Source organism: Furipterus horrens, unplaced genomic scaffold (assembly GCF_987537825.1).
Source record: "Furipterus horrens unplaced genomic scaffold, mFurHor1.1.pri manual_scaffold_17, whole genome shotgun sequence".
NCBI lineage: Eukaryota > Metazoa > Chordata > Mammalia > Chiroptera > Furipteridae > Furipterus > Furipterus horrens.
In genome coordinates this window covers 34,030,476-34,054,238 of record NW_028327187.1, presented here as the reverse complement: position 1 = coordinate 34,054,238, position 23,763 = coordinate 34,030,476, and the positions used below count along the sequence as shown (strand labels likewise).

The 23,763-nt window shown below is 39.6% G+C and overlaps 1 protein-coding gene across 5 annotated transcripts in view; it reads right to left on the bottom strand.

Moving 5' to 3' along the window:
- The window catches only part of TENM1 (teneurin transmembrane protein 1), a 730,204-nt gene that overhangs the window by 85,511 nt on the left and 620,930 nt on the right, over positions 1 to 23,763 (bottom strand). For all 5 annotated transcript variants that reach the window (XM_090265126.1, XM_090265127.1, XM_090265128.1 and 2 more), the window contains one exon: positions 11,104 to 11,258. In XM_090265126.1, coding sequence (XP_090121252.1) covers positions 11,104 to 11,258 — 155 coding nt within the window. The remainder of the gene's footprint in view (positions 1 to 11,103; positions 11,259 to 23,763) is intronic.

Sequence of the window (23,763 nt, the reverse complement as noted above, 5' to 3'; positions counted from 1 at the left end):
TAGCAACCTAGTAAGATTTTTTCATTATACTTTTGTGGATAAGTGAGGGAATTATCAGTGAGGGTGGTGGCTTTCAAACTCGTTTTGACTGTGAACATAAGTAAGATGTATTTTAAACCGTTATTTAGGATATACAATTGAAATGAAAGTTTCATGAAACAGTACTTACTTAACCCTACTACACATGATTTTTTTTTATTTTGCTTATTTTAAAAAAATCTGGTCATAGGTTATTATGTTGATTTCCTGATCCATTATGAATCACAACACATAGGTGATAGTTCAAACACATGTGTTCATAATGTAACAGATAGCTAGTCTAGTGGTGCCACAATTTTATCTGGGTCTATCTGTCCATCAATTTTATCATGGATGAAGACATAGAAAGCATGCATCAAATCCATAGTGGCATAAGGCTGGGAGGATAGTGAAGATATTTTATAATAGCTGAAGAATGCAAAGTATGGGCTGAATCTAATAAGATGGAATTGAATACAGAGAAATGTAATATCCCACACTATGATACAGATAACCAAGTGTGCAAGTAGAAGATGAGGAGATGGGGTTGAGGGACATAGGAATTTTTAGTCCTCTGTAACTATGTCAAAAGTATCCAAAAATCCAATTCAACTTTACCTGTGGTTTCTTAACCTGTGCTCTTTATTTCCTTATCATTTTGCAAAAGTACCTTGGGGGTTGCTGTGCAAACTACCACTGGGTGGGAGTAAGCCTGAATAGGAAAGGTTCTAGGCTGCTTCTTATTTGAAACTGCTGCTTGCAACAGTTTTATAATTGTTTGAAGTAAACGTTCTTTGGCAAAATCCTTTTGTAAACCACCAGGCAAAATTAACAGAGACAGAGAATACAAAAAGAGGGTTGTGACAGTCCCCACTGTACCTCTGAATTAATCAGAACACATCTGGATTATGTTATTCATTTCTGGAAGCCTCATTTTCAAAGAGATATGGATGGAACATGTTTCTAAGAGATGTAATGGGAACAGGTACAGAGAACAGTGAGGAGAATGGTGGAGAAAGTCAAAACCATTCCAAGTGAGGTACAGCGAAATGAATTACGGATGTAACTTCGGAAGCCTGAGAGTTGTTTACATACATTGAAACAGCTGCCATGTGGAGGAGGCACTTTGATATAGTAGTCCGGTGTGGTGGTGGGGAATGTGGATTTCAGCATCAGGTTGACCAGGTTCAAATTTCAACTGTGTGACCTTGATGAAACTAGTCAACCTCTCCGAGCCTTGTTTTTCATGTTTCTTACAAATAGGGGAACATAATACCTTGAGGACTTTTCAGGAGGATTAAATAAGATAACATATATGAAAGTACCCAGGATAGTATTTGGTTCACTAATATATTTATTTCATAGAAAACAGATTAAATTCATAACACAGGACCTGAAGAGTTGCAGTAAGACTAAATGGTGAAAATTAAAGAAGATGAAAAAATTTAAGGGATCCCAAAAGAGCTTTACATCAGTCAGAAGCATTTGAAGATGGAATGAGCTGCTTCAGTGAGGTGGTGAGTTCCCTATCACAAGAGGTATTTGAGGTAGAAGTTGGACTGTTACTACATGAGGAGAATATTCTGGAGGGAAGTCCAGCATCAAATGATTGGGTAGAGGAGTAGGATTTCTAGTAGACTAACAAGCTCAATAGATTAAATGCATGGGGCCAAAGTTTGCTCCTCTAAAGAACCAGTTACTGTGCTTCTTCCATAACATGGGTGATGCCTTCCTCCACCTGTTAGACCCATCTGACGAATGGGTGTTTGGGGCACCACTGGGGATGCATAAATGATCCAATAAGCATTTATGGAGGACTGGTGGTGTATCGGATACTCCAGACAAACCCCTCAGAGTGAGTACCTTAGGAACAGTGGGTCAAGAGGATAATCTGTCATGCAGAAGGTTTCTGTTGTTTATAGATCTGCTATTGGGCTGATCTGGGGGAGCACACTAGGCTGACTCCAAGGAGTAAATCAATCCTCAAACCTGCTATAACACCAAGAAAATTGGTTTAACTCCCAATTCCATTCTAGTCAGGCATGAGATGGAAGTGAGTTACCAGAGCAGGATGATTCAAAAGCAGCAGTGGACATAAAGAGCCCAATCTCTTCATAATCAGCTCATCTCCTGAAGTGAAAGGCCTGGTCGTTTATAGCAGTGCTTACAAAGGGAAGTTATGCTTCAGAGTTTATACAGAGAGTTCAGTTTCACATTTCAGTAAATAAAAAAAAAAGATATTGATTTTGAACAAATGGCTGATTTTATTGTTAAAGTAACTTTCATTTCTTGACATGATTAGATTTTATTAAACTATTTCCTAAGTGCCACTGAACACATATTCTGGGAATAAGCAGCATATTTCTCAACCAAACAACACTGCTTTTGTCACCCACTAAATAAAATGATATTTGATCATCAATCGTTCTTGAAAATATTGAGATTGGAAAAATGCACACTGGGGTCAGAAAGCTTGTGCTCGAATCTTGGCTGTATCACTTAGTAACTCCATGGTCATAGTACAGTACTGTACATAATCTTCCTGACTACCAGTTTTCTCCTCTTCAGGTAGGGGTAATTATACTTCTCAAGGGTGGTTGGATTGTGTAGATAAAATGTGAAAAAGATGCTTCGCATAGTTCCTGGCACATAGTAAGCTCTTAGTAAGTGGCAGCAGTTACTATAAGAATTACTGTAGTGAGAACATCAGGATATGCTGAAGATTAGAGCAGATGATTGAGGACTGACTCTCCCTGGGGCTCAGGGTTGCTGCAGAAAAGTATGGAAGACAAAAGCAAGCAAGAGAAAGAAGAAGGTTGTCCATCTCACTTCACAGCTTCCCTTGTTGGGGACCTTTTGGTTTTGAAATGCAGGAGAAATAAGAAAGAACTTTAGGAACTGCATTATATTTCTGTAGAGAAGCCTTTATGGAGTTGAAAAGGACCTGGAGAAAACAGCTGATCCATGACCCTGACTCCAGAGAGGCTTGTATTTCAAACATTCCTAGATTACTGCCAACCAACATTTGCTTTCAAAGTTTCAAAAGGTGGGGACTCTGTAAGATCTTGTGATAATGTATGATGCTGCCACATAGCCGTAGAATCAGTAAGCTCTTCATAAGGTCTGACTCAAGGCTTTGTGCTATAGCCAAGGCTTCTCTTTCCTCTCCTATCTGTTCCTGTCAGCAGAATCTGTGTGCTCTCATTTAGACATCTGTCTCCACCCTCACCCATCAATATTTTTGATTTACTGATATATGAAACTGAGCACACTGTAAGCTCAGCCGGATCAAGGTAAGTACCACTATAAACAACAGGGGCTTTGTTTTTGGAAGGTGTTATGCAGCTCCCTACTCAGCTTTCTTCCCTCTAGCTGATGACAGTCCATGGTTTTAAGTACAGTCATGGGAGACTTGGGTCCCCAATCTGCTACAGTTGTCTACACAGACAGGGGAAACCCTGGCCATATAGGCTGGGAGGATGCATTACACATTGGCTTCTGGCACTCTGTCCACTCACCCATCTGATTTCATTCAGTGTTCTCCATCTTTTGTCCACCTGTGCCACATGTGGATACTGATATGCTTCAGCGCCAAAACCTCCCCTTCCCAGACAAATATCTCAAAAGAGCGATCTATTTTCACTTTCTCCCTTTCCTCACCTCCTACTCTACCACTGCAATATGACTCCAATTAATTAGCACTGAACCAAAGGTACTCTTACCAGAGTCATGAATGCTGCCAAACTCCATGGCTTCTTTAAAAACCACCTTATTTTATGTGACCTCTAAGCAGCACTGTATATTAACCGTTCCCTTCCTTTTCAAAGATTGCCCCCCTTGGCTTCTTTAACCACACACATTCCTGGTTTCCCTCCTACCTGTCAGGTCTCTTCCTTTCAATCTCCTCTGCAGACTCCCATTTCCCAGCCTTCTCTTGAATACCAGTATTCCTAGGAGTTGGCTCTTACTTTTTTATTACTGGGGCGGGGGGGGGGGTGGCACTGGTTAACAAAATCATACAGGTTTCAGGTGCACAATTCTACAACACATTGTCTGTGCACTGTATTGTGTGTTCACCAACCCTAGGAGTATGGCCTCAAGCTTTCTCTTTTTTTTTTATGCTACGTAGCCTCCCTGGAAAAATCTCATTCACTCCTTTATTTGTCATTATCAGGTGTAAACGGATAATCCCAAATCTTATCTCCATCTTAGTCCTTGAGTTTTATAGACCACTATTGAATGTCCTCCCAGATATATCAACATTTACCTGAATGCACATGGGCACTTCATACTTAACATGCCCCAAACTGACTCCATTATCCAACCCTCAACCAAACTTGCTTCTCCTTCTCTTTAATCCTTCCTTTCAGGGAATGCGGCGGCGGCAGCCGTCCGTCTCGAGAGACGATGGTGTAGCTTCTTAAGAGTCTATCTGCACCACCGAGAATGGCTGTGCAGTCCGACTCGGGAGTGACACGGTATCTGTCTCCTCCCGTGTTGAATCGACATCTTGCGATGACGCTGGAGTGTCCTCTCCAGTGAAGCTGAAGCTACAGAGCCTGGGCAGGGTGATATGGAGGGTCTGCTGTTGCCCATGCAGCAGACCCCCCCTCTCTTCGCAGCTGAAGGGTCCAAGGGAAAGACGGAGTCAATACAGCTTGGCTTCAGGTGCGCCGCAGGAGTTGCCGGTGTTGACTACAACGTCAAACCGCCTTAGGGACTCCGGCTCCGGATTTTCTGTCGGGGTTTACTCCCTTAGCCTTTCCCCTGAAGAGGTATGCTGCAAGGCAGCGGAGGTTTTTTGGAATCAGAGTTTTCCTTCTCTCATCAGGGAATGACACCACCAGATACCTAGTTACATTATTCAAAAATTAAGTCAGTAAACAAGTTCTTTGATTTTAGTTCCAACATTTCACCAATATTTCTAGCCTTCTTAATCCATACTGTTGATTCTTTAGGTTTGACCATTATCACCCACACTAAGCTGAGAAGCTTCATGATCAGTACCATCACAGAACTGTATCCCAAAGACTATCATTTGAATATCCATGCCCCTCCACCCCCCGCTCCACTGCCAAGAAACCTGAAACATTGGAAAGCAATTTAATTTGTAGGGAAGTCTCTTGAAAACGTGCTAATCATTTATATATTGATATGTTTTGTCCCTGTCACACCTATATTACTTCAACTGCCTCTTAAGTGATCCCTCAGCCTCCAACATTATTTTCTTCCACGTGATTCTCTATATTATAGCTAGAATGATCTTTGAAAAATGCATTTCCATGCTTAATATTATTTAAAAAATGCATTTCCCTGATTAATGCTATTATTGGTTCCCTATTGTCCACTGGGTAAAACTGAAAGTCAATCATACTTGCAAGGTCTTTCACCATATGCTCTCCACTTAGCTCTCTAGCTTCACCTCTCACTACTTCTCCACAGTCTTTGCACTATAGTGTCCTTTTGGTATCAATATGTATGTTAACTGTACCTGCTGAGCACTTATATGCACATCTAAAGAACATGCAGGCTACCTTGAGAGACTAGTTGGATACACAGTTGGGTAACAGAGAACAGACTACATATTAAATGTGGTGATCTTAACTTTCAGTAAGGGAATGAGACAAGAGTGAGGACTAGAACCATCAGGGAAGATTCCCACGGAAGAGATGAAGTGTGAGGAGGGCGGGGAATGGGACTTGGATCAGCAAAGGTAATGCCAGGCTGAGGGAATGGAGCTGCGACAAGCAAGTCCCTAATGAAGGTGGAGGGTTATCATCAGGACAGGGAGGTAGAGATCAGTATGGACTCAGAGCTCTCTGTTAGCCTAAGAGAAAAAAATCTAGTTACTTTTTAGGGGACTTTAAGTCCAGGACAGGGAGTGATGGACAGCAGCAGAGAAAGCTGCCAAATAATTTGGACATTAAGCTTTTCTCTCCTGCCAACATCTCTCCAAGTTATTATTTTTCTAAATCTTTTAAAATAAATTTATTTTATTTTATTTATTTTTACAGAGAGGAGAAGGGTGGGAGAAAGAGAGAGAAAGAAACATCGATGTGCGAGAGATATATCCATCAGCTCTCAACTGGGGACCTGGCCTGTAACCCAGGCATGTGCTCTGATTGGGAATCAAACTGGCGACCCTTTGATTCATAGGCCAGCACTCAGTCCACTGAACCACACCAGCCAGGACTGTTTTTCTAAATCTTTTGTGTAAGGAAAAGGGATGGGGGTATCAGGGAAACTGAGGCTTGGAATGAAATTTTGTAGGAAAAATGATTCTGTCTCCTGGTTGCCAGGGCCCCTTTTCAATTGGTTGCACTATGCATCTCACCCTGAAAAGGATGAGGCCACTTTTATGGTGGCAGTTATGGCTTGCAAAGTGTCATGTGAAAAAGAACCTCTTCATGGTGATTTTTAGATGAAGAATTTAGATGAAGAATTCTCTTTTCAGCATAACTTTCCCACACAGAAACAGATAAGTTGTTTAGAGTTGATTGATTGCAATCCTAAGTGTGTTATTTTAAGTTAATAATATCCCACAAGTGAATCATATCTGTGCATCTTCTCTCCTTTATCCCCCCCATCCATATAAATACATTCACACTCTTCTTACAGCCATAAATAATGCTCCTTTTCCTTGCCTTCTGTCTGTGGGATTTTGCATCATAGAAAGTTAGATTTCTCTAAGACTTGATAGCCTGATCCACTCAAATCTCTCTTAAGAATTGTTCATTCATTTTGTCTGTTTTCCAGGCCTCCCAAGTCCCACTTTATTTTTATAGTTGACTTTATGTTATTTGATTATTTTCTGAGTTTCTGGGGTAAGGCCGGGGCACGTAGAGAAGAAACCCCCAAATAGGCACATTTCTAGTGTTTTATAGAGATGTGTATGCATGGGGGATGGAGATGGGAGGGGAAATTAGAGCTAATGACAAAGAAGGTGTCTGGGTGGGTGATATGTGCACTTTCTTTTCCTTGTCATGCTAGGTTTCGGGTGGCATGAATAATGAAGCAATAGGAATATCCTAACTGTGGAGGATATTGCTGGCTGCCTACCCAAGAGCAATCCTTCATTACTTGCTAACAGAACCCTGATTTTGGTTCAAGAATCAGGTATTAATAGCATATATTCAGAAGTGGTGACCCAGTTCCAGAGGGTTTGAATCCATTTTGGAGATCTCATTTCCCCTTTGCCAGTGACTAATGATGGCATGGGCATGTGACTTGATTCTGGCCATTGTGACACAAGAAGAAAATCTAATTGCATCTTTGCCTACCTCTGGTCACCTCTGTGTGCAATAATGAAGATTTATTGCTTAAACAACTTTTGGATAGGTGTTTTATCACTTGCTGTCGAAACCATCCTCTTGAAGGCTTCCGGCCAAGATGGAGGCATAGACAGACATGCTGTGTCTTCCTCCACAACTAAGAAGGAATACAACTACCTAAAAACTAGAGACAACCATAAGTTCCAGAAAATCAAACTGTATGGTAGTTCAACAAATAAAATATAAAGAAGAAATACTCATCCAGACAGGTAGGAGGAGCGGAGCTGGGGTGGAGAGGACGTGGTGTGGTGGTGGTGGTAGTAGTAGCGGCGGCAGCAACAGGCCGGCGGAAAGCACAGTTACATGTTTTAAAAAGTTGGGAGGGACACCTGGGGAGTATTCCCAGCTCCTCACCAGACCATGGAGCTCCTGGTACCAGCACTGGGAAAAATCAAGCCTCATTGCTTTTGACTGTGCAAACCAGTGGAAGTTGGGGCAGAGGCAGAAACTGCTGGTCTCTCAGCAGAGTCTGCTTGTTTAAAGGGCCCCCACAGTCCTAGAATGTTCACAGACCCATCCACTCTGGGAAAAACAGCCAGGCAGCAGCCAGAGAGGCACAGTCCCATATGGAAGTGGGAGAAGTGCCTGGAAAAGGGGTGAGTGCTGGGCAAGCAGCATTGTTCCTTCTCAGACGCCTCCCTCACATACAAAACCACAACGTGGTGAAACAGGTCGCCCTGTACTGACGAATTTCTAAGGCTCCGCCCCTTACAATGTAACAGGAGTGACAGCTCTACCTAAAACACAGAGGTAAACACACCAAAATGGAGGCATAGACTGACACGCTCCATCTCCCTGCACAACTAAGAAGGAATACAACTACCGCAAAACCAGAAATAACCGGAAGTTGCAGAAAATAAATGTAAGTCTAACGTATGAAGTTATAAAGAAGTGGTGCTTGTCTGGACGGGAAGGAGGGATGAAGCCGGGGTGGAGAGGTCAAGCTGTGCTGGCGGCAGCAGCTGTGGCAATGGCAGTGGGATGGCAGTAAGCACAGACACCTATATTTAAGGGGAGGTGAAAAGCACCTGGGGAACACCCCTAGCTGCAGACCAGATCCATCAGCTTGCAGTTCCAATGCCCAGGAAGGCAGATCCCTATTGCCTTGGACTGTGAGGCCTGGAGTGGGTAGGGACGAAGGAGGAGGCTCCTGGTTTCTCAGTGGAGAATGAATGGCAGGAAACCGTCTTGGACTCCCACCCACACAGAAGATGCCACAGCCTGGTGAGAAGGGTCACCTGGTTGTGGCGAGTGCACGGGATTCTGCCCCCTATAGTGTAGTAGGTGTAACAGCCCTGCCCAGGAAGCAAAGGTAAACACAAAACTGTCAGGATGGCACAGATCATGATAGAGATCCCGGTGACGCAGCTGAACAGACAGCAAATATCTAATCTAATGAAGCAGCAGATAGGAAATATTACTGAGGCACAGTTCAGAGCTTTGGTTATAAAAATGCTTACAGACCTAACAGCAGATCTTAAAACGGGGAAGGAATGAAGGCTAGTCCTACTGAAATGAACAAACACACATACAAAACTAGTGGTGAAGGAAAGAAAATCAGGGATCAAACCAACAAATCAGAACATAGGGAAGGAACAAACACTCAACCAGTGCAGAAAGAGGAAACAAAAAGTGAGGAAAATGAGGAGAGGCTCAGAAACCTATGGGACAGCTGTAAGCAGGCAAACATCTGAATCATAGGGTTGCCAGAAGGTGAAGAAGAAGAACTAGAAATTGAAAAACTATGTGAAAAAATAATGAAGCAGAACTTCCCTAACTTGGGGAAGGAAATAGACTTATAGGTACAGGAAGCACAGAGAGTTCCAAAGCAAATGGACCCACGGAGAACCACACCAAGACACATTATAATAAAAACGTCAAAAATTAAGAATAAAGGGAGAATCTTAAAAGCAGCAAGAGGGAAGAAGAGAATTACATACAAAGAGGTCCCAATAAGACTATCAGCTGATTTCTCAAAAGAAACTTTGCAGGCAAGAAGGGACTGGCAAGAAATATTCAAAGGAATGAAAAGCAAAAACCTACAACCACAATTACTCTATCCAATGAAGCTGTCATTCAGAATAGAAGGGCAGAGAAAGTGCTTCCAGGACAAAGTAAAACTGAAGGAGTTCATCAAATCCAAACCACTGTTATGTGAAATGTTAAAGGGACTTGTTAGGAGAAAGAGGATCAAAGCTATGAACATTGAAATGAAAACTGTATCACAACAACCAACAACAGAAGCTAGGGAATCGAAAGAGAGGCAAACTAAGTAGGCAACGAGAGTGGGAAAAGAATTATAGGTATGGGGAACATTATGGGGGGAGGTCAGCAGGGAGGGGGAAGGTGGGAAAGGAGGGGATGGTACAGGAATTAAGCATAGTAGGAGGGAGTGGAGTAGACAGGAAGATGTTGAGAAGAACTATATGCAGAACCAATTGGCATGGACTAATGGGGGGGACGACTGGAGGGAGGGGGTCACTGGGTGGAGGGGAACAAAGGGAAAAGAAATTGGGACAACTGTAACAGCATAATCAATAAAGCATAATAAAATAAATAAATAAAATCTTAAAAAAAAACCCATCCTCTCTGATATACTAATAAATCTTAAAATTCTCAATTTTTACTCTAATTCAGTGGTTCTCAACCTGTGGGTCATGACCCCTTTGGGGGCCGAACGACCCTTTCCCAGGGGTCGCCTAAGACCATTGGAAAACACATATATATTTACATATTGTTTTTGTGATTAATCACTATGCTTTAATTATGTTCAATTTGTAACAATGAAAATACAGCCTGCATATCAGATATTTACATTATGATTTATAACAGTAGCAAAATTACAGTTATGAAATAGCAACGAAAATAATTTTATGGTTGGGGGTCACCACAACATGAGGAACTATATTAAAGGGTCACGGCATTAGGAAGGTTGAGAACGACTACTCTAATTCATTTGAAAATATTATCTAATAATCTACTTCATCAGAGTCGCAGATTCATGTGGTATTAGAGCTTAAAGGGCCCTCTGGGAATGTCTAGTCTATTTCCCTCATTTTAAGTACCAACCAAGCTTTTGTGTCTGAAGACTAAGAAAGTCATTCACAGAGTGCTGAGACTGTGTTGTATGCTCTATAATCTCTCAACATGTCTAATCCTGATTTTGTAGAATTGCAGTAAAATCAGAATTTTGGACTCACATGAGAACTATACTGAATTTTCTCTTTTATTCTCACTGGCATAAAGCTTTCTTAAATGCATATAAAATAGATCTCAAAGGAATGTTGCTTTTACTTAGGAAAACTTTCAAATGCCCTAGAAAGAGCTATTACAAACACATAAATAACATGTAATTCTCATATATTCATTTAAAAAGATTTCTATAAAGACTTTAGTAGTCAGAACTTTCCCAAATGTGAGATACTGTATTATTTAAAAATAATAAAATTACATATCTAGGAACACATTTAATAAATGAGATTGGCCTTGTCCTCTAATTGATTCAAATTTGAGAGACTTTAATTCCTATGCCAACATTCCACGTAGCATTACTCTAGTCCAAACTTGGCATTTTCTCCCAACTGAGGTTTTTTGAGGAGGAAAAAAAAGCAACTGACACAGAGAGAAACTTCTGCTATCTGATGTTATAACACATTCCACAGGCTTCCTTTTTACCTAATTTCTGTATGACAAAATGGTTCTTCATTTCCATGATGCCAAGTGGTGATAACACTTGAAAACCAGTCGCGCCTACCTGAGTGATGTCCATTCCCGAGTCACAGCTCAGTGGCTGCGTGGAAGTCAGACCATTGGAGCCGATTACAGTGGTGATCACAGCATTCTCATCAATTCTCCGAATCATAGTCCCGTCCACAAAGTAAATGAATCCATGCCTATCAACTGTGATGCCTGTTGGGAAAGAGCAAATGAGCATCAGGAGGTAGTGGGTCACATTTTCACCAAGATCAGGAATTTGAAAAAAGCCATAGAAATGGAAAATCATTTTAAAGACATATGGATTCAATTTTGCTCAGAGGAGATAAGACAGTAATAGGAGAGGTCTGTTCGGGCACACATTTCCTTCTTTGTGTATTGAGAAGAAATGACAAAATGCAACGTGAAGATAAAGCCAGGCCTAATAATTTTGTGTTGTTAAGTTTTACATTTCCATCCTCTTGACAGTTGCTTAACTCCACAAACAGAAAATAAAAATACCCCTTTAAGATAAATGTAAAAACACAAAGGAGGTAGTATTACATTTCTTTTAGGATGCTGATGCATAGGCTACTTACTTATTTTCATAGTGGAACTAGAAATAACTGATTTGGAAAGCATTAAAATTATTTTTATCAATTCACACTCAGTTAATAAAAAGTTTGTAGTAATCCTGATAAACTGGACTGGGTTTTATCTGTAGTATCTACTAAGGGGTGGGGAGTTGGAGAGAAAAATTGTGGTGTCACAAAGGGAATGGTTAAGCTTCTAGAAAAAAAAGCCAATAAAATTTTCACAGTAGTTTTTACTCTTTGTGTTAACTACAGTCTAGTTTCTTCAAAAATAAAATAAAAATAGCAGTTAGAAGGCTAGGATTATAATACTGAATATACCACTTATAGCTGATGTGTGACTTCAAGGGAGAAATTTGTCTCCAAATTTGGTAAAATATGGAAAAGTTTATCTGCCTATGATATTGTGATTTGTTATAAGAAATATATATGTGGTCTTTGAGCCCATTTCTAAAAGACAGCACCTCATAAAACTTGGAATTGTCTAAATGGTGAAAGGGCGAGGAGGGTTGTCTTTTGTCATGTTAATGAGCTAGATTTGAACCTCATCTAAGTACAGGTTGGTTGGCAGTGGAGCCAATCATGTGATTAGAGGGTTGGAGATCGAGCTCAGTCACAAATGGCCAATGATTTAATCCAATTATGTCTATGTAATGAAGCCTCCATAAAAACCTAAAGGTCATGGCTCAGAGAGCTTCCTGGTTGTGTGAACATGTGGCAAGTTGGGGAGAGTGGCTCACTGAGAGCGTGTGGAAGCTCCGTGCTCTTTCCCCAAATCCTGTCCTATGTATCTCTTCCATCTGGCTGTTCCTGAGTTATAGCCTTTTATAATAAACTGGAGATCTAGGAAATAAAATTTCTGTAAATTTTGTGAGTTGCTCCAGCAAGTTAATAGAACCCAAGTTGGTGGGTGTTGGAACCTCTGATTTATAGCCCAGCTGGTCAGAAGCACAGGTGACAACCTGGACTTGCTACTGGTATCTGAAGTGGGGAGTGCAGGGGAGCCTGTGGGACTGACCCTTGACTGGTGGAACCTGATGTTATCTGCAGGTAGACAGTGTCAGAATTGAGTGTTATTAATTGTAGGACACCCAGCTGGTGTCCAATAATTGCTTGTGTGTGATGTGGGGGAAACCACTCACACCTGTCTCCTCTATACTGGAAATTGGTTTCAGAACACCTTTGACTGCCTTACCTAGTTAAGGTGACTGAATGTCCTCGTTTGTTTGGTGCTGAGGCCACGTTCAGTTTTAAAACTGGGACAGGACTACTGGGATGAGTTGGTTACTCAAGCCTAGGTTGTAAGTATCATGTGAAATAATACATTTAAAAAGTGTCAGACACATATAAAGAACATATGGTTCAATTCCTGCTTCCCTTGGTGCTTTTGACAGTGCTCTTGAAAATAACCACATGGCATTACTTTTAAACTAGTCTACAATTTTTGTCTTTTCCCACTTCTCCTTTATTCAGACCTTGTGAAACTCAGAATGTATGTTAAAGTTAAGAATATCTGTGATAACAGGCATGTTCTTTTAGCGCATGCACATGTGCATGATAATTTTCCTGGCAAAGAGTGAACTCATCTAAAGACAGTTTATAAACCCAACTTAATAAACTGCTGTTAGATGAGCTAAATCATTGGCATGAGGTTAATATAAGACTCAGCTTTATGGTGTACTTTGATTAATCCTAATGTTCCTCATGAAGTATTAATCCTTAACATCTATAAAAGTTACAGATTCATTTTAACTTTCCTGGAATGCCTCTCAAGTCACCTATGTTTTGGTGAGTTTTTCCAAGGAAACCAGCATGTCCAAACAGAGGAATTCCATGCCAGTAAGTCCCTTTTTCATTTTTAGAGATTTGCAAGAAGACTTTTAAGATTGGGTTAGGACAAAGGATAACAACATATTTCTTTTATCTCCAGAAAATTTGAACGGAGGCTGAACCAAGGGGATACCTTTGCATTTTATTTTTGTTTGTGTTTGGGTAAAATCCACTTCTTGAATGCCTAGAATTTGGTCTGGTTTATGACAGGCCTATAATTTGAGATCACCTTCTGTGACCTTTATAAATATCACTAAGTGTGAAATTTAAATTTCTGATATCATAAGAGGATGTGCTGAAAGATCAAAACTCAAGTCTGGAGAGAGAAAAGCTGAGAGTAGGTGGGCTCAAAGTGTGAAAAATAATGAATTCTTTACCGAACACATACTGGACATCACTGTGCCAAGTTCTGTGGCAGCCAAAGGCCAAAGAATCCAAGTACACGGAAAGTGAAACTGAGAAGAATACTCTGAATGTATTCCTCTAACTAGGAGGTAGTACACTTAGAGAATCTAATCCCCTTAAAATTGGATCAGATTCACAAAAGGTAAAGAGAAATAAGAGGATTCCTACAGAAACTAGTGTATTTGGAGAGGTCCCACATCGTTATGCGGACACCAGGGAGGACAACTCTGTTCCTTGTTTACTAAATACTCATCATCCCCATCTGGGTGAAGTCTATATTGATCCTGGAGTTTATGTGGTTTCTCCACTTTCCATTTTTGTGAACTTCTAAACACTGTGAACTGCTTCCTCTGTTCATGTCCGCTGAATCTCACACATGAGGCTTATTACGTGCTCACTATTGTCTTCAGGCTTTATTTGGCTGATAGTTTGTAGGATACTCTCCTTTTGCATATTTGTGTAGCAACTTCTTTTATCAATGCCCAAATTCTAAAATACTTCTTTTTCCTTGAGACTCTTTAATTAAATTTGATTGGGTTACACTTATATTTGGAGTTGAAAAAGAAATAGGAAAAGGGGATTATTAAAGCGGTGCTTATTAAAGCGCTGGGCATATTTTGTATGTACATATTTTTGTTTCCTCTCATTTTCCTTAACCAGCCAACCAACGAACCAACCAAGCAACACATGAAACAACCTACACACACACACACACACACACACACTTCCCAAACAATTAGTTTTACAAACTCCTCACTGGTGAGGATGAAGGGGTATTTAATTTTCACTGAGGTTAAAAACCAAATTTAATCCTAGGCAGGAAAGAGAATTATTTTTGCCATTCCTTTAGAGGGGCAGTTTTACTCCCATGAGGAATATTGGTATAGCACAGGGATGCTGATGATGCAGTATGATCTATTACTGTCTGTTGGAATGAGTAGGAGGAGGTGGCACATGCCCAGTATATTTTAAGCTTTATTCTTTAGAGATAGGGATGTAAGTGATTTCAGATCACATAAAGCCACCTGGGGCTAGCACGACCTGCAGATTCAATTGATTTTTATTTGGGGGGATATTGTTGTACCCAGATTTCCAAAATGTTGTACCCAATGCTGTGGCCCTAATTTGTTCCAATGGCCACATCTATTGATGTGCTGCTTACTGACAGCATTTTCATTAGCGCTTTCAATAAGAAAGGAATTAAACTGCATTGAGAGAACCGCTTCCAGTGTTTAATATTTTCACAGTATCCATTTTTTTCTGAGCAAGCAAAAAAAAAAAAAAAAAAAAAAAGGATCTTTGATATTACCACAAGTTTAGGCAGTGATGTAGGTAGGGTGGGTGGCGGTGGAGGTGGGAAGAATGACACATGACAGCTTGAGTCCCCAACACCACCACCTCCATCAAGGAAAACCTTGGGCTGAGATGCCCAGGCAGCATGTTTAGCTTGGAGCACATTTTTACATTTGCGAGGAAATAAATAAATCCTTGTAAATTAGTGCATAAAATGAAAGCACTGACAGACCATAACCTGGAAGTGTGAATGGCGCTGTCTCCATTCATCAGCATTAAGCCCTAACAAGCTCTTTCTATGGAGAGACCTGCTCGTAAATAAAGTGCATCTTGTAAAACAAAATTATTCGCAATGTCTTATGCAAAGTAGAGGATGTTATATAATATCTGAACTGCAGGCTCTTTTCTGTGTGAAGCATAAGTCTGTATGAAACAGCTGCAAATTACAGGCAAAATTATTTGATTTCTTCCCTTGTCTTATTATCCTCCAGTGAATAACTACTGTAATTTTTAAGGAGGCCACTGCCTAATGCTGGGACAGCCCAGGTGGTTAACTAATAAATTTATCACTTGTTGGGGGAGAGGATGCCACTGGTCAGTACTGAAGCAGCAGTGGCATCCTGATGTGGGGTCACTGAGAGTCCAGATGTGTTGGTTAATAGCCTGGAAATAGTAGCTAAAATCCCAAATTAGGTAACAGTGAAGATCAGAGTTTTTGGCTGTGCAGAATGACAATTTCAAATGTTGGCAGAAGGCACCTCTGTAATTTGTAAAAATTACAGCTGGCGAGGCCACCTACATTTTTATTATTTCTATATTAAAAATGAACCTTCTTTCAGAATTTAAGCTTTGTAAAGTAGTCATAAAATTCTCTCCATTCTATAATCTTAGCAACCAGATAGCTGAAATGCTGTTTTCTTTTTCTTTTCCTTTTTTTTTTTGACACAATCTGTTCTTTAATGTTATGAGACAGAGATAAATGGTTAAAATAAACTTTTAGGGCATGTCCTGAGCACAATATGGCATCAGCTGAATCTCCAATACTGAGAGTGCTGAATTGTGTAGCTGACATTAGCTGTTGATCATAAAGTGTCCATTAAACCAAAGAGAAATTAAAATATTTTCTTTGTTTATGTGCACTATAGTTCTCTGAAGATTGGTATCATATGCATGATGTATATGGAAATTCTTCACGAGGCAGAAAAGTCCATTCTCCAACCTGTCTGATGACTGTCTACTTAATTACCCACTGGGATCAGAAAGGGCCAAGTTACTTCTGCACAATAAGCCTGTTAAGTTCTCTTGCTAGGCAGCCATTAAATGGAGCTTGTAAAACTTGGAGGGATTACAAATATCTGTGTGTCACTAGGGCTGGAAGAAGGCAGAGCTTAATGACCAGCTGAGATGATTTCACTGTGCAGTTAACAATGAGAACCAAATTTCTTTAATAAGAGACTCTAATAAACTCACTGTAACATTGCCTGACTAGTGAACGGTGTGAGTTATTTAATCAGATATTGGTTAATAAAGACGTATATATTCTAAACAGTAAAGGTCAATTTTCAAAGAACTTAAATACAAATTAAAAATGATTAAGCATTCAAACAAACATTTTATTGACTGAAATGTTTTTGCTTTCATGACTCAGAAGGTACTTGAAAGGGCTTCAGAGGCATCATAAGGAACAATAGACTTGTGGACTAGCTAACCAAGAATTCTGATTGAAAGACAGATATGGCTAGTTTTTAGCATTTATTTCTCTTCAGCTCCTTCTGATGTCTCAAGGCTTTAGGTACTAAAAGTAGAGTGGAGTATAAAACAGACATGGCACTGCCTTTGAGGAGCTCAGAAATGGGTATGGGAGATGGACAAATAATCAGGCAGCTACAACGCCTTCAGATAAGCACTACTTGGGGGCAAGTCCAGGGTGTTACGGTGTAGACTTGGGGGATGGACTAGGGAGATAAAGGTCACAAGTGAATATGCACCCAACATAGGAGCACCCAAATACATAAAGCAAATACTAGAAGACCACAAAAAGGATATCAACAACAACACACTCATAGTAGGGGACTTCAACACTCCATTATTAACAATAGACAGATCATCAAAGCAAAGAAACACCAAGGATATACAGGCATTGAACAACACACTAAACCACATGGATCTAACTGATATATATAGAACTTTTCACCCCAAAGAAGCAAAATATACATTCTTTTCAAGTGCACATGGGACATTTTCAAAGATAGACCACATGATAGGTCACAAAACAAGCCTCAACAAATTCAAGAAAATTGAAATCATATCAAGCATCTTTTCAGATCACAATGCCTTGAAACTAGAAATCAACCTCAGAGGAAAAAATCAAAGACACCCAAACTCATGGAGATTGAATAACATGCTATTAAATAATGAATGGGTTAACAATGACATCAAAGAAGCAATCAAGAAATTTCTAGAAACTAATGATAATGAGCACACAACAACCCAAAACCTGTGGGACACAGCAAAAGCAGTCCTGAGAGGGAAGTTTATAGCAATACAGGCATATCTGAAAAGGCTAGAAGAATCTCAAATAAAAAACCTAACCACAATGCTACAAGAACTAGAACAACAACAACAAACAAAGCCTAGGGCAAGAAGAAGGAATGAAATCATCAAGATCAGAGCAGAACTAAATGACATAGAGACTAAACAAACAATCCAAAAGATCAACGAAACTAGGAGCTGGTTCTTCGAAAAAATCAACAAAATCGACAAGCCTCTAGCCAGTCTAATCAAGAAAAAAAGAGAGAAGACCCAAATAAACAAAATCAGAAATGAAAGAGGAGAAATCACGACTGATACCTCAGAAATACAAATGATAGTTAGAAATTACTTCAGACAACTGTATGACAAGAAATTTGACAATCTAGAAGAAATGGACAAATTTCTAGAAACATACAACCTTCCAAAACTGAATCAAGAAGAAGTGGAAAGTCTCAACAGACCAATAACAAAGAAGGAAATTGAAACAGTAATCCAAAATCTCCCGGCACACAAAAGCCCTGGACCGGATGGCTTCACAGGCGAATTCTACAAAACATTCAGGGAAGAACTAACTCCTATCCTCCTCAAACTGTTCCAAAAAATCCAAGAAGAAGGGAAAATCCCAAACTCTTTCTATGAAGCCAGTATTATCCTAATCCCCAAACCAGGTCAAGACACAACAAAGAAAGAAAACTACAGGCCAATATCACTGATGAACATCGATGCTAAAATCCTCAATAAAATATTGGCAAACAGGATCCAGCAACACATCAAAAAGATCATACATCATGATCAAGTGGGCTTCATTCCAGGGATGCAAGGATGGTTTAATATTCGCAAATCAATAAATATAATACATCACCTAAACAGAATGAAAGACAAAAATCACATGATCATATCAATAGATGCAGAAAAAGCATTTGATAAAGTTCAACACCCATTTATGATGAAAACACTCAGCAAAATGGGAATAAAGGGAGCATATCTTAACATAATTAAGGCTATATATGAGAAGCCTGAGGCCAACATCATACTCAATGGACAAAAACTGAAAGCATTCCCCCTGAACTCAGGAACGAGACAAGGTTGTCCACTCTCTCCACTCCTTTTCAACATAGTGTTGGAAGTCCTAGCCACAGCAATCAGACAAGAAAAAGAAATAAAAGGAATCCAAATTGGGAAAGAGGAAGTGAAACTTTCATTATATGCAGATGATATGATAGTATACCTAGAAAATCCTATAAACTCCACTAAAAGACTACTCAATATAATAAGTGAATTTGGCAAAATCGCAGGGTACAAAATAAATATACAGAAATCCAAGGCATTTCTGTACACCAACAATAAAATAGCAGAGACAGAGACAAAAAAGAAAATACCATTTACTATAGCAACAAGAAAAATAAAGTACCTAGGAGTAAACTTAACCAAAGAGATAAAAGACCTGTACTCTGAAAATTATATAACATTGAAGAAAGAAATTAAGGAAGAAACAAATAAATGGAAGCAAATACCATGTTCTTGGATGGGAAGAATCAACATCATCAAAATGGCCATACTACCCAAAGCAATTTACAAATTCAATGCAATCCCTATTAAAATACCAATGACATATTTCACAGACCTAGAACAAATACTCCATAAATTCATATGGAACCAAAAAAGACCCCGAATAGCAAAAGCAATCTTGAGACAGAAGAACACAGCAGGAGGAATCACAACACCAGATATCAAACAATACTACAAAGCCACTGTAATCAAAACAGTATGGTACTGGCATAAGAACAGACATATAGATCAGTGGAACAGAATAGAGAGTCCAGAAATAAACCCAGGCCTCTATGGTCAACTAATCTTTGATAAAGGAGGAAGGAACATAAAATGGAGTGAGAAGAGCCTCTTTAACAAATGGTGCTGGGAGAACTGGATAGGGACCTGCAAAAAAATGAAACTAGACCACCAACTTACACCACACACGAGAATAAACTCAAGATGGATCAAAGACTTAAATGTAAGCCGTGACACCATAAAAGTCCTAGAGGAAAACATAGGCAAGAAAATATCAGATATCTCACGTAACAATCTCTTCACGGATACATCTCCTAAAGCAAGAGAAATAAAGGAAAAAATAAATAAATGGGATTACATCAAACTGAAGAGTTTCTGCTCAGCAAAAGAAAACATCAGCAAAATGAAAAGGAAACCAACCATATGGGAAAACATATTTGCCAATGACATCACAGACAGGGGACTGATTTCCAAAATATATAAAGAGCTGATACGACTCAACATCAAGAAAACAAACAACCCAATTAAAAAATGGGCAAGGGACCTGAACAAACACTTCTCCGAAGAGGACATACAGAAGGTCCATAGACACATGAAAAAATGCTCAACATCATTAGCCATCAGGGAGATGCAAATAAAAACCACAATGAGATACCACCTTACACCAGTCAGAATGGCCATCATCAACAAATCAACAAGCAACAAGTGCTGGCGAGGATGTGGAGAAACGGGAACCCTACTGCACTGTTGGTGGGAATGCAGACTGGTGCAGCCACTATGGAGAACAGTATGGAATTACCTCAAAAGATTAAAAATGGAACTGCCTTTTGAACCAGCGACTCCACTACTAGGATTATACCCGAAGAATCTTGAAACACCAATTCAAAAGAACTTATGCACTCCTATGTTCATAGCAGCACTGTTTACAATAGCTAAGTGCTGGAAACAACCTAAGTGCCCATCTGTAGATGAGTGGATCAAAAAACTGTGGTACATTTACACAATGGAATACTATGTAGCAGAAAGAAAGAAGGAACTCCTGCCATTTGCAACAACATGGATGGAACTAGAGAGAATTATGCTTAGTGAAATAAGCCAGGCAAAGAAAGAAAAATACCATATGATATCACCTAATACAGGAAACTAAAGAACAACACAAACAAAGGAACTAAATAGAACAAAGAGCAGAATAGAAGTCAATAGGGGGGAGGGGAGAGGGAGAGAAGGGGGATAAGTAAGGGAAGGGTTTAATTAAAGAGCCTGTATAAAAGACTCATGGACATAGACAACGGGGAGGGATATGATTGCGGGAGAGGGGGTGGGCTGGGTGGGGGAGAGAAATTGGGGGAAAAGGGGATAACTGTAATTGAAAAACCAAAATAAAAAAAAAAAAAAAAAAAAAAAAAAGGTCACAAGTGATCTCTCAAACTGACATGTAAGCAGACATATGAAGAGTCATGTTGAATTTCTGATGAGCCTTGTGTGAAATCCAGGTAAGCACCACTGAACACTTATGAAGGATGACTAATATCACTAAATAATAACTGTTTTCATTTGCTGAGAATACTATGATATTCCAGGCACTGTGCTAGACTTTTTAAAATCCTCACACAAGGAATGCTTATTGATATTAGAGATAGGGAGGAAAGGAGGGATAAAGAGAGGGAGAAAAACATCAATGTGAAAGAAAAACATTGATTGGTTGCCTCTCATATAAGCCCCGACTGGGAACCAAACCCTTAACCTAGACATGCGCCCTGACTGGGAATCGAACCCATGACCTTTTGGTCTATGAACCAACTGAATTATACAAGTCAGGATACTGTGCTACATTCTTTACATACATTTGCTCATTTAACCATCACAATAGCCTTGTAGAGTAGGTATTATTAATGTCATTTTTTAGATGAGAAAATAGAGGCTTAGAGGTTGAATGACTAACTCCACATTGTTTACCTAGAAAATGCTTGATTTAGATCTTGTTTGTATGAGTTCAATGTCCATTCTCTTAATTACTATCCTATGTAGCCTAAATGGGGCTATCAATCACTTTACCACAGGAGTGGTGTACAGGTGGGTTTCAGAAACTCCATGAAATTATCTGCAGAATGTTTTGTGTATGGGTACTGTCATGAAGAGATGGTCCGCTGCATTTGTTAGAGTGTCAGTGATCCATGATTCCTTCCAAAATATTGTTAAGAATTCTTATATATCTGTAGATCTCTTAGACCTCTTCAGAATTATTCTTCAAAAATATTCTGTGGCTTCATCCTCACAAAGCTGGTGAGTTTTGTGAAAGTACTCAGTTAGTTTTCATGTGACAGGGATTTTGGTAACTTGACTATTATCATATCATCTGCCTAACACATAAAAGGGAGGCCCCAGAAACATTAATTATAAATTCATATGTCACCAGGGGTTAGGCAGGTGACAAACTTTTAAGTTAGGTCACGTGTTAGACTATATAGCTTCTAGAGGAAACTAACGTTAACTAAAGAGATCATGTCCCACACAAATGCAGTCAATCTTTTTTTTTTTTTAAGGTATAGTATAGGCCAAATGAATTATATCTTTTAACTGGATTTATTCCCTGAGTTGCCAATTTATGATGCTTACTAAAGGGCAATCAGAAAGAACATATCGTCAGTGAAGAGGTTGCTGTGAGCAGAGAAGATCTAACCAGTGTAGCACTGCCATTAAAAGTTATGTTTTGGAACAGAGGTATCTCATATATGTCTTGTCTCCACACATCCATAACCCCCATCAACATCCTACACCCAGAGTGGTACATTTTTTACAGCAGATGAACCTACATTGACACGTCATTATCACCCAAAGTCCATATTTTACCTTAGAATTCAGTGTGGGTGCTGTACACACTATGGGTTTAAACAAATGTATAATGACATATATCTACACTAGTTTCAGTGGAGGAAGATTATGCTACATTTTTCTGTGAACCTAAAACTTCTCTAAAAAATAAAGTCTATTAAAAAAGTTATGTGTTGCTATACATGCTATGAAACTGAAGATAATCAAATCTAGTTGTGATTCTCATCACTGGAAATGAAATAACTGGATGACTAATGACACAACACTTGCTAAGAATGCAGCCTCTTTTATGCCCACCAAGATCAAACTCAGAATTTGTGACAAGTTCATGAAATTCACTCAAAATCAAACCAGAAAATTAGTGTCCAAGCAGAACTCAACTTTGCTCTCGTTCTGCTACCCTTCTTTTCCTCATCCTTCCCTCAGAAAGCCTTCCTACCTTTTAGTATGGCATAGACAATGTTATGTATTCAGGCCATCCTCTCTTTTTCTCTCTGAGACTAGAGATAGATTAAGTTTCCCAGCCTCCTCTATGGTTAGATGTGGGCTAAAGTGATGTATGCTACTTATAGGCCTGGCCCCTTAAAAAATCCCCATTGAACTCCTATGTGGATCACCCACTTCCCCTATAGGCTGGCTGGCTGCAGAGCATCCAGTGGAGGACTCCAAGGCCTAATGAAATGAGGAGCCATGAGATGAAAAGAGCCTGGTTCCTCGAAACACTGCTTGGAGCAGGGATTCCTCCAACTGCTCCTCAGACAACCCATATCGAACTTTGATGTGAGCAAGAAATAAACTATTTTGTTAAGTCATTGAGATCATGTGTGGATTTTTTTTCATACAGTTATTAGGTTGACCTGACTATTACATTCAACAACTCAAACCCTATTCATCTTTCACGGCTTCTACAAGATGCTCCTCTTTCAGGAAGCCTTCCCTGCAAACTCCAGTTCATTCTGCTCTCTGTTTTCTAATCTACAGGAGCTTTTCTTTAAAAAAAGGTTTTATTTATTTATTTTTAGAGAGAGGGTAAGGGAAGGAGAAAGAGAGGGAGAGAAACATCAATGTGTGTGTGGTTGCCTCTCGCGTGCCCCCAACTGAAGACCCAGCTCCCAACCCAGACATGTTCCCTGACTTAGAATAAAACCAGTTCACAGGCTGGCACACTCAATCCATTGAGCCACACTGGTCAGGGCTGGTTTTTTGTTTTGTTTTTTAATGTGAATTCCCCAATCATACTATGTCCAGGCAACAAGCTTCTTGAAGGCAAGAACTGGATTTTAGGCCTTACTTTTTTATACATCACAAATCCAGTAGACCTGGGCACACAAGTTCAATAAACCTTGTTGAATTATAGACTTAATTGCCACATTTATATTGAAGCTCATCTAACTTGAATCAAATAAAGCATGCCATGAGGTGAAGGGCTTCAGATGAGTTTCTCTAAA